At 32.9% G+C, this 18,070-nt stretch overlaps 1 protein-coding gene across 4 annotated transcripts in view; it reads left to right on the top strand.

Moving 5' to 3' along the window:
• The window catches only part of LOC125073499 (KH domain-containing, RNA-binding, signal transduction-associated protein 2-like), a 275,976-nt gene that overhangs the window by 206,739 nt on the left and 51,167 nt on the right, over positions 1-18,070 (top strand). For all 4 annotated transcript variants that reach the window (XM_047684354.1, XM_047684353.1, XM_047684356.1 and 1 more), the window contains exon 3: positions 5,713-5,810. In XM_047684354.1, coding sequence (XP_047540310.1) covers positions 5,713-5,810 — 98 coding nt within the window. The remainder of the gene's footprint in view (positions 1-5,712; positions 5,811-18,070) is intronic.

The raw sequence follows: 18,070 nt of genomic DNA on the forward strand, positions 1-18,070 counted from the left end.
AAATTTAAATTGTAACAATTAAGTAATTGCCATCAAGAATCCTCTTTAATTTTCTTCACATCTACGGCTGGAGCTCCAAATCTACGGCTGGTCCCATAATCGCTGGGACTAAAATTGGCTTACGCTATTAATATATAAGATATTTTTTATTATTTTTATTCAGAGATCAATGAAATTAATATCAATGTTTTAATATTTGTTGTTTTCTTTTTTTTTAATTTTTTAATATTAGTTTTTAACTATTATGTTTTGCTTAGTCACATAAATTAGCAAGCTGTGGTCTCCTGTAATTGAAAGAGCACAATTTTTGTAACATTTACCATTGTTTTGTTTATAATTGTATAATGTGTCTTTTGTTGGAGATCCTTATATAAATAAATAAATGTTGTGGTAATATAAAGATATCCCATTACTTACTTTATATGTATAGTTGAACACATATACTATCTTAGTTTTCAATGTAACTTGCTCCAAGTCAAACAAAATGACACTTCAAAGCGAGACGCCCCAACTTCTCTATTTAACTTGACCGAACGTGCCCACAGACATAATACAAGTTATCTAACTAATTTTATATTCTGTATCGGTCAGGGTAATCCGACAAGTCGACGCAGACCCTTATTTGCCTGCATGGCAATATGTTCCCTGGGTCGAAATGATTGGTGCGAATTGTGCACGAGGTCAAATCGAAATTCAAATCGCTGTCCAAGTTATATTAAGTTTTAAGGTTAAAAATGTATTAAGCTTGGGAATTAAGATGTTATGCCTTGTGCTTGTAGTTACACTGACTTATACAATCTTCCAACCGAAACTTAATAACACTAAGTATTGCTCTGTGGCGGTAGATTATGTAATGAACGGACCTCTAATCAGACAAGTTTGCACAAAGCCCTATCACCAAGTAGACCTTTTGGTTCTATTACTCAGAGATACTTAAGTGATATTAAGGCCTAATAAGCGTACTTCATGACGTATTTCCCTTTGATTATTTATACGCCTAAATAGACTGTCTAAGCTGAGAACGAGACCAAAAAAATAGTGGCCTAACTCTTAGTAGTTAAACTCACTAGTAAAGTAGTGAAGTTTGGCGAATGTAAAGCGTAGCTGTCACAATCATCAACATCTTGACTGGATAAATAAATATTATAGAATTAAACGTTAATAATCATACGGTGAACTGAATCTCAGAATAAACAATGCAATATATTTTTTATCTGCCCAGTGAATATAATTTATTTCAACACGACATTAATAACAAGAGTTTCACGTTATTTAATCTTAAACAACGAGCAACACTAAAACTTCACTTAAAAAAAAACACTTAGGTAACTGTCAAAAATTCCCGCCATAATTCCTCCTGTCACTTGCGCCGCAGATAAAACAAACGGTCCGGGTTCGCATTATCTGCGCCGTGCTTGAGTTGGCAACGTTTCGGTCAACTCACTTCTAGTGCCATTAGAGTTTGCTCTCACATAAAAGCTTTTACTTGATTTAGTTCGGAATTTTAACGTTTAACGTCAATTTCGAGCCCTAATTAAGTAATTAGGTTTATTCATTTCACTTTAGGTCTATATCCTCAATTGTAATTAATACCTTTTGACATTTCAAACCCGGCACATTCATATACGCAAATAATCGTATAACTGGATTAAATTTGATTAATTATTGTAGTTAAAATAATTTTAATGTTTCTTTTTTACTGTGTTTTTAAAGGTAAAGGAATTAACTTTTAAGGCATGGTTCACACTAGTCCATAAGTGTATTACAAGACATGTAAAAAAAAACTTTTATTTTTAAATCCTATTCGAAAAAAATTAAAATATTCAGTGTTTAAATAAACGAGTAAGCTAAAAATTTAACGAAAATTTTAAAAGGTGTTATTACCATAGCGATCTTGCGCCCCAGTAGAGAAATAAAATATTCATATAGCATAAAATAAAACGCAAGAACAGACGGAAGCGTTGCAACTTGACATGGTTATTTTTTTTTTAATTCTAGAACCTTCGTAGCGAATTTTCATCACATTTGAATATACTCCTCGGTAATTTTCATATTCTCTCTGATATTTAAGTGCCAATTAGCCACTACTTTAATGTTAACGAGTGCGAACTTAATTTAAAAATACTTGTATTTTTTGGTAAGTTTCGTAATAAAAAAAATATATATTTTTCGTTAATTTCGAAAACTTTAATAAGTCTTTTACGGAACATGTCTGTACTCTGTTGAAGCTAATATTTAATGATCTAAATAGGATACTGAATTTGTTTGACATTAAAATGAGATGACGGCTTTTGTTTTATGACAAATGGGCCACCTGATGGTGGGTGATCACCTCTGCCCGTCAACATTGGCACTGCATGAAATATTAAAGGAGATGTTATATACCATAAAATCAAAATCAAAATCAAAATATATTTTATACAAATAGACTTTAACAAGCACTTTTGAATCGTCCTTTAACAAACCATATGAAATGAAACTACCACCGGCTCGAAACGCAGATTCTACTGAAAAGAACCGGAAGAAACTTAGTAGTTACTCATTTTCAACATTTAAAAACACAAAGTCACGTTAGTTAAATACAATTACACATTTATATAATACATCCCGCCTGGACGTCAACAAGTATTAGTTCCACGCTTTTTTATCATCTATATAATCTTGTATTGAATAATATCCCTTCTTTATCAATGTTTTTAACTGACTTCAAAAAGGAGGAGGTTTTTTATCGCTACTTTCTCTTGACTGGCGTATGCGTGCCTGTAGCTGACAACTCTACTCAACCGACTCCAAAACTAACAATAATTGTAACTACGTTATATTATCGTAAATCGACTTTTAGGTAATCTAATATTTTTCATTTCATTTTATTTACTTACTCAACTCATTACTTACTCAACTCATAGATCGTACCTACATATTGATGAGTAGAAAAAGTAACTTGATTGTTAAGTTGTAGAAGAATATGCATTTTTTTTTACTTTTTAGTGCATATTAATGTGTTTTGGAATAGTGTTTAATTTGAAGTCGGTTTTTTTTTGTTAATTTTTTTTTCTAAATTATTTGAATTTATGAAACGAAAAAGTTAAAAATATCTGCGGAATTTTATATACCTTACAATCGCTCATTCACAATTCAAACACAACACTACTGTTGCTTTTAAATAAAATACAATGACATCCCAAAGATCAGCATCTTCATTGTGGTTACATTTTTTTTTTATAAATTTTGCTGGCTGTATAACCCACCTAATGGTAAGTGGTCATCACCGCCCATGGATATAGGTACTGTAAGAAATTCTAACGATTCCTTATACCATTACGCCGTGAGCCTTGGAAACTAAGAAGTTGTATCCCTATATTTTTTAAATCGCACAAATAGTTCTCGGAATTATCCCAACCAAAACTACCAACTCTCCTCTTTAAAGAAAAATATAAATTTAATTTTATCATAATTATTCTCTTCCATCGTCCCATCAAAAGACAAAACTCGAAATCAGACGATCAATGACACTTTAATTTTTTTTTTCAAATTTCAATAATCTCAATCCGGTTAAAACTAGTTATCAAAATAGAGGGATGTCTGAATCATAAATGAAAGCTAAAATCCTTTGTTTACAATAATAATAATACTCTATTTCAAGCTATTGTAAACAATTGGACGACATAAATGAATTTGTTATTGAAAATTAATCAAACAGTTACAAATTTTCGGTACATTGTCCACAGGTAATAATAGTTATCATGCTCACATCGAGCCATTGTTTGACATTTCCACGCTGATTTTGAAACGCTGAAATAACACGGCTCAGTAGATAAATGTCGTAATTGCCGGAACACAGCAACCTAAATACGACCATTTTCCAACGACTTTAAGAAAAGTTTCTCTGTATCCAATTTGTGTGCCTTTGTTTGGTAAAATACGTGAACGATTTTTATTTTCACAATCAACTTTATACATGCTATGAAACTTTCAGGTATATAATTAAGTACATAATTCTAGCATTTTTATATAGATATAACTTCTAGTTGAACAAACCCCTATTGTCGTTGGACCGTCTGTATATATGCATACCGATTGTCATGGCGATCGTTTGATCGATAGTAGATTTTATTTAATATGTTATGTCATCATAGTTCGTTGAATTGTTTTGACATTATATTATAAAGCATAGGACTCAACAAAAACGTAAAAAAATAATCGCCGCAGAAACTAAAGAAAAACTATCAGAAAAAACATGTGTCGTGGTCCACCCGGTTGGTACGAAGTTATTTTCGCTATACATTATGTCAAAGAAAGCAAATTCAGTGATGCTTGTCTGTCTGCCTGTCTTCTAATTTAGAAGTCTAATGTCTATTAATAACAGGGTGATTATTATTTTTTTTATACTAAATCCGTAAAGTGAGTCAGGGGTCATATAATCCAGATCTACCCCCAGAGTAGACATCAGCTCGGAACATACATTTTCTTGTGAACTGTTTTCGTATTTTAGTTTAAAATTTTTAGTGCATCTATAGGTCTTATTTTAGTGAAGTGGTTTAGGGGGTAGATATTCTATGTGAATAAAAGTTATAATCTCTCAAATTGAATTTGAATATATCAGATAAGTATTTCGGTACATCTCGGACAATTGTACTGTTTTGTTTAATAATCTCCGTCGTAATAGACAATTGTTAGACATTCCGATGTGGGTATTGTCTAGTCGGAATACAATAAAGCCGTTTGGTCGTTTGATATCAGCCCGCATTAGGTTAAGCGATTTGATCGTTAGAGATATCTATATTGGGCCCTAAATGTTAGTTATTCTAGGCGAAAGGCCCAGTACCGACATCCCTTATCATATTATGTTATTAACATGAGTTTTTATTTAATACACTGGCGACCCTAATTATTTATGTCAATATGTCGAGGCGAGATTATAAAAATACAAAAAAGGTTTACTACTTTCATTTTGGAACGTAGTAACTTTTACTCGACTTACAGTAGATTACATCATTACATTGGCAACCTGTAAATTTCCCACTGCTGGGCTAAGGCCTCCTGTCCCTTTGAGGAGAAGGTTTGGAGCATATTCAATCACACTGCTCCAATGCGGGTTGGTGTAATACACATGTGGCAGAGTTTCATTGAAATTAGACACATGCAGGTTTCCTCACGATGTTTTCTTTCACCACCGAGCACGAGATGAATTATAAACACACTGGGGGATTCATACATTAGCCTACTCTAAATCTATGCATTAAACCATGTTTAAATTGGAGGTTAAAAGTATAAAATCAGACAAAATTATACCAAACAATATCCTTACTAATAATGATCATTGTTGATCGGTAAAACACACGTGTAACGGAAAATCATTTGTAATTCCAACGGTGTGTTCAAAAGAATAATTAACCATAAAATGTTTAAATAATTCATGAAGCGCTTACAAAAAAAAACATTTCTGATTTGACGTGATCGGTTATGGCGTAATGAAAAATAATATACGCCAAAGGGCGTCTGGTGGGCGGGAAAAGTGACAGCTGTCGAATGCGGATTAAATATGGCGCTCGGTTTGCGCGACGCGTTCAGAAAATTTAGAATGGTTGATTTTTATTGTTGATGTTAGATTTCATTGTAAATTTCATTTTATTATGAAAATAAATTGAATTTGGAAATAAACATTTATTATGATTTTTTAGAAAGGATTTAAAATTATATTTCTGTCAACAGGCGAATGGCGCGGTGAGAGAAGAATGCTGGATATCACACGTGACAAACCTGTCAAAGTGTGTGTGCGCGTGGTCGTGCCGGTACGGGATCACCCAAAAGTAAGTACCAGCTTCAATCATTTAAAAATACATTTGTATATCTTATGGTAAGTTACCAACAGTAAGTAATTTATGGCTTTACAGTTGATTTTAATTTTTTCTTCCGTGTAGACACAGCTTTGCATCTACGTGGCATTTTTTCGAATAAATCACAAAAAAATTTTACTGAACTGTTACGAGTAACGCATGAACATGGAAACCACCTTTGTCACGTTGATAGTCTAAATTCAAATTGAATGATGAACACAAAACGCCCCTTATGTAATATATCAAAACCCTTTTTCGTATAATTTGTATGTATAATAGCTTTAATTTCTTATTTATTTATTTATACTTTATTACACACAAATACTAAAACTAATTTTGACATTTGGATTAACAAAAATTGCATAAAGTGCAACAGGTCGCCTTATCTCGAAAGCAGCAATCTTCCAGGCAACTTTTGGGCAGAGAACAGATCGTGGAATACATGTGGGATGGAATAAAATTATTTTAAATTGCGAATAATAATACACGGCATATACAATACACACATAACTACAAATATGAATATATACATAAATAAATAGCTATGTATAATATATGTATGTAACTGATATAATACATTAATCTTGTCATTAATTAATAAATATTTCTTCCTCCAACTGACTAACACAACACGGACAACACGTCTGTGAAGATTGTGCTTATTTGATGAGGTAGGTATATATTTGTTAGAAGGGAATTATAATTGGAATCCATGTTCATTATTTCATTCCAACATACTTAATAGGTTGATATTTGATAAACTCTCTAACATTCATTGCGATGGGTCATCACGTTCCGATCTCGTTTGTCTGGCCACTTGGTGAAAAATAACCTGAATTTACTTCGAATAAGGCTTGGGATACACTGATTTCATATTTTACTTCGATATTTTATATTTCAGTAAACTTCACTGAATTAAAATATTCTCTCTTGCTGTCCAACTGTCATGTAATGTTATGCTGGTAGTGTTAGATCAAATTGGAACGGTAGTATAATCCGACGTAACATTAACGCATTGGTATATAATATGGCAATATTTATTAAATCTTACAGCACCAATGTCTATGGGTGGTAATGACTACTTAGCATCAGATATTCTTTTTGTCTGTCCACCTACCTGTACTATAAAAACATACATAGATGAGATGTATGACAGTTATAAAAGTTATCCAAAAGACCGACAACATAATTTAGCAGATATACAAATATAATAAAAGCAGTTACAACTAGAAACACCATAAGGGAGTTCCCCTTTTAGTGTTTCCAATTATTTAATGGTGATCTTCTCCACACAATCTTACGACTTTCGTAACAAATAACAGTCATCAATACAATCGTAAATGATATCATATATCAGATCCTCGTTTCGATTGAAGAACAAACATTACAAGTTAAATTATTGGTTTATTTAGACCAGGACCAATATTGGAGTGCACACAACTCACGAAGTTTACTTCACAATCAATGGTTCAGGTTTATTTTAACCAGTTTGAAGAGGGGTCAGTGATCCAAACCATTTGTTTTGTGGGACAATATTTTTTTCGTGCTTTACGTTGAATTATCTTCAGATTAAATTACAAGACAAAATGTTATTACCAAAGCTAAGGTAATTACTGGATCGGCACGTTCTCTCAAGCCATAGTTTATTCTATCACTTTTTATGAAATTATAGGCTGTATTTCGTCGTCATCGGTATGTGAATATATCAAAGGCTATGTTTACATGATTTGGTAGATTTTCATCAGACACATAAAGAATTCGACACATTTTTTATAAAAATGTGATCATAGGAAAAATCAGTGGTGCTTGTCGGTGTTTGATTCTCCGTTCTCCGAAATCCTCAGGTCAGTTTCACATTTATAATAAAATGGCCACGAGTCAATCAGACACACGTCCAAATTAAGTCGTAGATGGGTGTCCTCTCTTTAATAGCGAACTTCCTACTAGATTTATTTATTTTTCTAATAATTGAAATCGCATAAAAATTACTTGGATACATTTATTTATCCAGATACCCTAAAAACGAGCGATCAAATTCCATTGACAGATTTAATCTAACCATCTTCGTTAATGTAGAAAACCACCATATGACGTCAGCAATAATCATTGAAATTACGAAACCAAAATTAAATAAATACCGGCGAATTAATTCCCGGTGTGACCCAAGTATTAGGAGGGAAACATATGATTCCATCTAATGCCCAATTCCACCTTTATTCTTTATCTAAATTGCCGACGACCTTAGATCTAACGTATGGCTCCCTCTACTATTCGTAATTTACTTTCCACGTGACGTTATGCGTAAATTAATCATTGTTCGGCTAAATCGATTAAAAGTAATATTTTTAATTAAAAAAAAGACGCGTCCCATTATTATGAATTAGTATTAATAAGTGGCGTTCATACTAACAACATGTCTTAGTCTGCATGGAGTGCATTACATAAGAGTAAGAACTGCAAAAAAATTAAATTTTGATTATATTTTTAATGAAATAAATTCGTGACGGGGCGCGTTTACGTGAGTGAATATCTCTTATATAAGGCTGCAAATACCGCAGTTCTGGGTTCAAACCCCATTATCGATGAAGCTGATAAAAAAATATTGGGTTTTGCTATAAATTCTCAGTGCCCATTATTCGGAAAACTCGTAAAGCTGTTGGTCCAGCACCTGAAGATTGTATGGGATTGCCGCCCTGTCAAGTTATTGGAGTGAGAGAATACAGGGTACACTTGTATTTTTGCACTCACTTCCGCTCTCCCTTGTTCTGCGAACATATATGACTATATATGTTCTGCAGGTGGACAGCGATATATTCATTTTTGTATTTATTTTCTGTCAATTAGTTGACATGAAGTTAACTTCCATTTAACAGGTTTCCTAAGCTTGATTTTTTTCCTTCGCCATCCAGAATGAAATGAATTTTAAAAACTAATTAAGTCGAAAATCTTTAAAGGTTAGTTCTATAACGGTAGACTCCTAATATGAACGAGTCCATATGGCCGCCCCTTGGGGGGCCATCGATCGCATGACGGTGAGGTGGCCAACTTCCACGCTCCCCTGAGGCTAGAAATTGGTGCATAGTATCTGCTAAATTTTCTAGGCACTTGAACAGTTTCATTTGAATTTTGTGAGATTGTCTCTTGGATACAAGCTTCGTAATTCAATATGTAAGTTTTGGACTACGAATCCTCGAATTTTACAGCAGACCAAGCCTTTGAAACATCTGAATTTGATAAAAGACGTTATGTGTTATGATGTGTTGCATAAGAAAATGAAATTAAAAAAAAAACCACTCACTTAAATAGTCGTATCTAATTTTATTTATACTACTATAAATTAAAAAGTAACTCTGTCTGTCTGTTACGTTCTCACTGTTTATCTGCTGAACCAACAAGACCCCCCCCCCTCTTTCCTCAAACAAAACTAGTCCGTTACATTTTGTTTAATTTACATTTATTTTATTTATGATTAGTTTTCCATCTTCATAAAAATTAAGTGTCATTACTAACTGTATTGTTGTTAATAATCGTAATGGCGTTTCACACTATACTAACGCAATATTATCGTAAGTCTTGTGATTATGCTGGTGGCGTTTCTTATATCAATAAATAAAATGAACTTTCGTGTGATAAAGTACGCGAAGCTTCCAGTCCCCTCGTGACCACGGTAGTCGCAACTATGTCGAAACGTCGAACGAAATATAAAAGGTATTCAAACCGCGTTTAAAAACCGAATAAATTGCATAAAATGGATTCTTTAGAAAAATTCGTAACGGTATGAATTTATTTTTTGACGAATAAATTACAGTAAATTTAATTTTTTGACGAATAAATTTCTTGGTGGTAGGGCTTTGTGCAAGCCCGTCTGGGTAGGTACCACCCACTCATCAGATATTCTACCGCCAAATAACATTACACTGTATTGTCGTGTTCCGGTTAGAAGGGTGAGTGAGCCAGTGTAATCACAGGCACAAGGGACATAATATCTTAGTTCCCAAGGTTGGTGGCGCATAGGTGATGTAAGGAATGGTTAATATTTCTTACAGCGCCTTTGTCTATGGGCGGTGGTGACCACTTACTATCAGGTGGCCCATATGCTCGTACGCCAAACAATGCCATAAAAAAAAAAAAAAAAAAACAGTAAAGTTTTATATTAAAAAAAATTGTGTTTAAACATAAGAAATTACTATGAACATAACAATACTGAGTACTGTTGTTTGTCGGTAGAATATCTGACGGGTGGATGGTACCTACCGAGACGGGCTTGCACCTCCAAATCAAATCACCATGTCAAATCTATACGAGAAAACTGAATTAAAATCCAATGTATCCAAATAGTTCCTGATATTATCGCGAACTTACAAACAAGCAGACGTGACGGGAGACTTAAATTAACACATTTTCCAGCAACACAAGGCTATTTGTCCGATCCTGTTTATTTTATCCTCGACATAAGGAGCGCGTTATATTGAGACGTGCCTCGCTTTCATTATATTACTTCTTCGACGTTAAAACTTTTAAGTTTCTTTTCAAAGTATAGGAAAGCTTCAAATGGTCCGGATTTTCAGGTGAAGATTATTTAGGATTTTGTGAATGTTCTTTTGTCAAAATAACTATAAATTAATATCGCGATTTATTCGTTTGATTTATGTTGTTATATATTTTATATAGCGGGATATTTTAGAAGTTTAAAATTCAATTATAGATGTTATTGTAGATTTAATGGATATATTATTTTAATTAATTAAACAACTTTATTAATATTTAATGCAATGTCACTCTGTCTGTCTGTCTGTGTCGCTTTAACCACTATACCGAATTCGATGAAATTTGGTATTAAGCAAGCGTAAACCGTAAGGAGTCCTTGGGGTTACAAATTTTTTGCCCAACAAATGACAACCAGCCTCTAAGCGAGCATAGCCACGGTCGACATCTAGTCTTCCATAAAAATCAACGAGTACAAAAGTGAAGTTTGTGCAAGCCCGTCTGTTTCGGTACCAACAACTTATCAGATATACCATTTAACAGCAATACTTAGCATTGTTGTGTTCTTGTTTTAAGAGTAAGGAAGTGTAACTACAGGCACAAGGGACATAATATCTCGGTTTCCAAGATTGGTGACGATGTTGAGAAATGGTTAAAATTGTCGGCACCAATGTCTAAGAGCCGCGGTTACTACTAACCATCAGGTGGCCCATTTATTCCATTAAAGTATCCTTGAGTAGTTTTTTCCTTAGAAATTTTATACGGAACTCTATAATTCGAGAAGAATCGTGCTTACCACAGTTGTTATTGTATTGTGTACAAATTTCATCGCTCTTGAGTATCAAAGAGCGCTCGATTTCATATACTATGGTATTGTAGGAAAGTCCGGTATTGTTAGGCGACGTGATCTGAAATCAAAAATAAATTATTAGAAATTGAGTTACGGTACCCCGCAATCAATACCTATAGAACGCAGAAATATACTTGATTTAACACAAAATATAACTATTATATAAACGATATTAAATCCATAAAGTTCAATGATATGACAGTTTAACGGGCGGCCATGTTTGAAGTTTACGGGTGCGTTCAGAAAATGCGTTTCAAATAATAATTTCGTGCAGGTATACGGTAGACTCGATGGAATCTTATTCACAGTAAATTATAGGTCAACGTATATAAAAAAAAGTTATATGATTTATTTATTTATTTATAGATTTTCAAAACACCATCGGCATAGTCACAAATTATTAAGAAAAATTAGGAGACAAATTCTTGTACGGTGTGATACGCCACTACAGGCGTTTACATTATACATTTTAAATAATTAAAAAACAAAACACTGCACTCTTATATTAATATATCTTTAAAATAATCCAAAAAACATGAAAGAACAAAAAATAATAATAAATTACTCCAAATTAAAAAGAAATAAAAACAAAAAAATATCTTGACACTTATGATAAGTAAAGAATGAACGTTATTTGTTTAGTATTATTTATTATGGCCGAGCGAAGCCGGGTTTTCATCTAGTACAAATAAATTATATAAAACTCATAAAGAAATTAACTTTACAAAATTAAAATACCTACTTGATATGTACGTTTAATATCTAAGCGCACTTGTAATTTTCTTTATTAATAAATTTCAAACACAAATAACAAATACTCCATCAAAATCGTATCAGTATTATCAACAAAAATCATGATTGAAAACCAACCTTTTTAAATCGTTTAAAAACAGTTTTTAGATATTGTATATGGGTGTATTCGAGAACTATGTTTCTCGATAGCAACCATATCTTCATGATTGCCTTTGTAACAGATCGATGGCTGAGGCTGCACCTGAGTCCTAATATAGTAAATGGCGTAGAAACTAGAAACGATAAAAAATAACCAAGACGTAATTCGATTTAAACCAGCTACACTATGTATGTAAGTTTATAAAGAGTATCATACTACACTACATTATTATATCACATAAATATTCTATAATTTTACATTACATTAGCAGCCTGTAAATCTCCCACTGCTGGGCTAAGGCCTCCTCTCCCTTTGAGGATAAGGTTTGCAGCATAACTCTCTTCATAACTATGTCTAGTACAGATTAAAAAAATTTATTATTAATTTACAAACAAAAAAAAACCATCATAAAATGAATATATCTACTCAATATGTTTTAACTAAGCACGCTTCTCATTTTCTTTATTTACTAACAAAATAAAATTGCCGAAAACAAAGAAATCCCATTTTTTGTATGAAGCCCTACATCACCGTTTGGAAGGGGATAAATCACACTAAAACCAATCATCACCTGTCAGAACATTTCCCCACGATCGAAACATCAAAGGGAACTCGCGCCCTTCACTCAAACTCTATTTCATATAACACCTGAGGTACTTAACGTTATATAAAAGGAACACAACTTCTGATTTCGTTCCAAATAAACTGAGATCAATCAAATATATTCACAATTATATTCGTTGGATTGCGAAATACTTTTAATACAAAGAGCGCAAGGGATAAGTGGACTGTATTAAGATGAGTAAAAATTGGAGTTGTTACCTCTATCTATATCTATACCTATCATCTATTTTCAAAGACACTTTCTTCTTGGAAGCGCTCCCTTGATTTACACACTCTTGAATATCACAAGAGAAGAGATGGGTGATGTTATTTTTCGGATAGGAGACGGATAATAGTTCGTTACACTAGGTAAATTTTAAGCGCGGCGCACTCACGATACACACGTTGTTGGCCCACACGAGAAGGAAAGAACGTCATACGTCCTAATCATACCATGGACGGTTATCCTTAATACGCTGTAAAAGGAATACGTTAACTGTGTACGGAGCTTTATAGTTTTAGACGATACGCGCTCACAAATCACTAACATCCAGGAAAACCATGAGTACCTAACAAGGACTAGATTTTTTGTAACAATTTCTACTATTATAAACCAATTAGTGGCAAATTAGTGGCGTAAAGAAGGGTACAAAGTGAAGCAACAATAGGGCAATGGTTTACGGGCCACCTAGCGATGTAAAAGGTCGCAGGATTGATCCTGATCACTTGGGCTATTGCCGTCCCCACAACTTAAAAAACCCTTAAAAATTGAGGGGTAAATAGGAATATTAGGAATTCCTTATAATGAAACATTGCCCCCATTCTTTTCAAATATATATATATATATATATATATATATATATATATATATATAAGTAGGTTTAGATGAAATTACTTTTGTTGGGTATTAGTCAAAGTATTTTTATTTTTTAATGTTATGTGTTCTTTACATTTAGGTCGTCAGCGGCGTCGTTGCAAGAGGACTTCCATTTCTCACAATGCTTCGTTTAAAAACCAACATTCACCCCGTTCAAAAACTAATAGTGAATCAATTAAATAATGAATCCTACATAAATTTATATTGTGTTTTTCAATATGTAAATTCAACTTGCTTCGAAAATCGTACTACATCTACCAACCTACCCTTAAAAAATTAACTCATGTTCTTCAACCTAAAAGATATATATATATACACCTTTATTGTATTCGTTTGAACCCGGGACGCCTAGCTAGTTTATAACATAAATAAGACTTGACAAAAACTTATGTCATGGCTGTGACAACAAATTTATAACATGTTTATTCGTACAGGAAAAACGTTGTTTATTTCCAAACAGTCACTGATAATAAATTATGGGATCGATTTGACCGGATAACGAACAAAAAGGAAAAACAAAACACGATCAAAGAATATCTAAGACTTTTAGCAAGGATTGACGGTATGAATAAGATTTGTAAGTCGACGATCCTTGAAACCTTACCTTTCTCAATGAATGTAATTTATATTTCGCGAGAATTCAGAGAGTTGATTAATCGTAAAAAAAAAAACTGTTAATTAAAAAGCTCTATTGTAAAAAGTTTTTCAACAATCTACACTAATATTATAACTGAACGTAACTCTGTCTGTTGGTCTTTCAAGCCTCTGAACCGAATTTCATGAACTTTGATATTAAGCGAGATTGAACTTCAAGAAATGACATATGCCACTTTTTATGCCTTGGAACTGACCACTAATCTTTATAATGCAAGCGAAGCCGCAGGCGACCATTAGATAAAACCACCAGATAAATAAAATGACGTCAAGGAAAAAGGAAGGTAACTCAGCTTATGTTGAAACTCGGGTAGGCATACAATGACCCCTCAAGATCAACTCTGTTTTGTTTTTCTGTATTCTGTATGTAATAGTAGGCGACGGACAATGACGGCCACCTGATGGTTAGTAATCATCACCGCCTATATTAATCATTTCTCACATCACACCAATGCACCACCGACTTATGGAGCTAAGATGTTATGCCCTTGTGCCTGTAGTTACACTGGCTCACTCACCCATTCAAATCTAAACACAACAATATTAAGTATTGTTCTTAATATTGGGGGTAGAATATTTGATGAGTAGGTGATACCAACATGTAGGCTTGCACAAAGCTCTACCACCAATTACATGATTGTCATATTATGTCATAATGGAAAGAATAATTATCATCAATTACGCAGAATAGAAAGAAAAAAGATATAAACATTTTAATTGGCACGCATTACAGTACAAACAAACAGAAAAAACCACAACTTAAATTACCCGTATAATATCATGTGGCAACAGCTCTATGGGTTCTTTTTTTAAACTGGAGAGACTTCCATTAAGTAACTCCTAATAACCTTCAGACCCAGATCAGATACCAACATACATATATACCCATATTTTGCAGTTTACATATCAACACCTGAACTAATACAGTCGAGACAGTCGCCAAACGTATCACCGTCTTCCTTAAACATCTTTTGGGTCGCTTCCAAATAAAATCGGGTACATCTAAACTTATACGCTTCAATCTGAAATCATTTAAATTTTGAACACAACTCACTATTTGATACATTGCTCCCCCACCACCATCTTGGTTGTTGGTTGATTGATAAATACCCAAGATTGATTGAATAAATATTCTCACAATTTCAATGATTATGAGCTCTGGTGACCATCAGATGACCCATATCTAATATAAAACAACTGTGGTACTTTCTGCTAAAGAAGTAAAATGTATAGAACCTGTGTCGGATTTGTCCGTCTCTCACCAGGCTGTATCTCATGAACCGTGATAGTAAGATAGTTGAAGTGTTCACAGATGATGATGTTCTATTACATCATCTGTGAACACATCCCAGAACAGTCCCATATCACAAACATGATTTTCCCATACAACAGACATCGATATTTTTGCCGTTTTTATAAATCCAACGGAACCCTTCGTGCGTGAGTCCGACTCGCACTTGGCCGGTTTTTTATCCGAGTTTCATGGTAGTATGTATTTTTGAGCAAGATAATGAAGCTAATCAATCAATCAAAATATACTTTCTTCGATTTATTCAAGTAGATTTATACAAGCACTTTGAAATCGTCATATTACAGAATTATATTAAATATAATGTATGTAATGTAAACTCCTGGTTCAGAATTTAGATTCTAATGAGAAGAACCAGCATGAAACTTCATCATTCATTTCATTCATTCATTCACTTCATCTTTTTCAACATTTTAAATACAAAGTTATGTAAATTGAATACAAATAAATTTATTTAATATAACCATTCAACGCGTAAGCTGTACGATTTTTTAAACATCTAATCAGTCTTTTTATTAATAATGTTTTTAACAAACGATTTGAATTTAGAATCGGCAAAGTTAAAAATATCCGACGAATTTTATTATACGAACCTTGTTTGGAAGGGTTTATGGAAGAATCGAAAACTCAGCGATATAAGGTTATCCTTACTTCTCGTTTTACAATTATTATAACTGATTCTATCTAAGTTATATGTAATGTATATTTTATTAAATTGTTGAAAATAATAAACATTAAAATATATAATGTAAATATGTATGAGACATGTTGATGACTGTCTTTGTTTTGCCTTATTTTATTCATAGTAAATTTTTGTGCAATATATTTAAAATGATGGTAAGTGGTCACAATCGCTCATAGACAATTGCCCTGAAAGAAATATTACCCATTGCTCACATCGCCAATGCGCCACCAACCTTGAAATTCCGCAGACATTTTTAACTTTGCCGTTTCATAAATTCAGATCATTTGTAAAAAATACATCGGTAAAGAAGGCATATTATTCGATACAAGATTATAAAGATGGTAAAAAAGTGTGGAGTTAATGTTTGTTGACTTCTAGGTAGGTTATATTACATACATATATAATTGTATTTAACTAACATTACTCTAATTTTAGATGTTTAAAAAGAGTAACTACTGAGTTTCTTGCCCGTTCTTCTCGGTAGACTCTACATTCCGAACCGGTGGTAGCTTCATTTAATATACTTTGTTAAATGTCGATTCAAAAGTGCTTGTAAAAGCCTACTTGAATAAAGTATATTTTGATTTGATTTGTTTTAGTTACCGATTTGCGTTTAAGTGTGTATCTTCCCTTTAAAATCAACAAAGTCGATGCGATGGTGTTCTATCTTCCCGTTGACAGGTGACGAAGGCAGCCGAGATCGTTTTCATACATTTTGCATCCTCCTCGTAATCAGATTTCAAATATCTTATTTTGCAACTTATACATAATAGTAATTATTCAAATACAATGAAATAAATCAAATGGTATTTAATTTTAAAATGTTTGCGATTTTCGAATCTATTTCACAGGTATTTGGGTCTAAATTACTTTTCTTAATACCAAAAGAAAACCGCTTTTAATGCCATCGTCATGTATATTATTAAGTCTTTATTTATGTATATTTGAAAATTATTGGTTATTGTTAGGTATTGCTGTTAATGGAATTATAATTCGTATAAAATGACAAAATTATTTTAAAATATTATAAAATAAATTATCTGATGATATTAATATTATAAATCCGAAAGTAATTGTCTTACGCTTTCATTGTTAAACCGCACAATGGAATTTGATGCATATTGGAATGAAGTTTAAGGGACACGCTACTTTTAATATCAAAAATCTACGACCGCCCCTCCTAACACGAGAACGGACCTATGAGTGAATTATTTTCTCATAATTTACAAGAAAAATTAAATACACAAATTGCTGGTCCAATCTCCATCATATAAAATCCGGTGAAACTGCAAAACTAATAATATTGCTGTTTACTAAAACCTTCTCCGAATTGCGCTACATATTCAAGTACAAGTTTTATGTATACTGATTAAGTATTTTTTACAGTTAGACCTAAAAAAGGTAGTGTCAGTCATTTATAGATTAGTATAATATTTGGTGGTGTAACTTTTATGGAGCTGATAACGTCCCCAACGATTTCAGCCACGGATGTTATCAACGGAGAATGGTAGTTGACTTTTTGCGAGTCGCAGTTTTCAATACACTTACAATTTCTTCTATTATCGAAATGTAATTCGTGAAACATGACAGGAGATCAGGTAGAACTTTAGTCAATCAATGCTAAATTTAACTTTGGACATATAAAAATAATTGGGTGACGTGCAGGTGCAATAAAAATTACCCTATGTGCTGTGCAGACTATAATCTATCTCTTTGCCAAATTTTATTCTGATCCGTTCAGTTGTGCTCGCGTGATTGGGTTACTAACATCCATCCATCCAAACTTTCGCATTTATAATATTAGTGAAATTATTTTAGCTATTTTGTATATAATAACACACTTAGGCGTCGTGTTCGTAGAGTAAGATATTGTCAATA

Source organism: Vanessa atalanta, chromosome 24, assembly GCF_905147765.1.
Source record: "Vanessa atalanta chromosome 24, ilVanAtal1.2, whole genome shotgun sequence".
Taxonomy (NCBI): Eukaryota; Metazoa; Arthropoda; class Insecta; order Lepidoptera; family Nymphalidae; genus Vanessa; species Vanessa atalanta.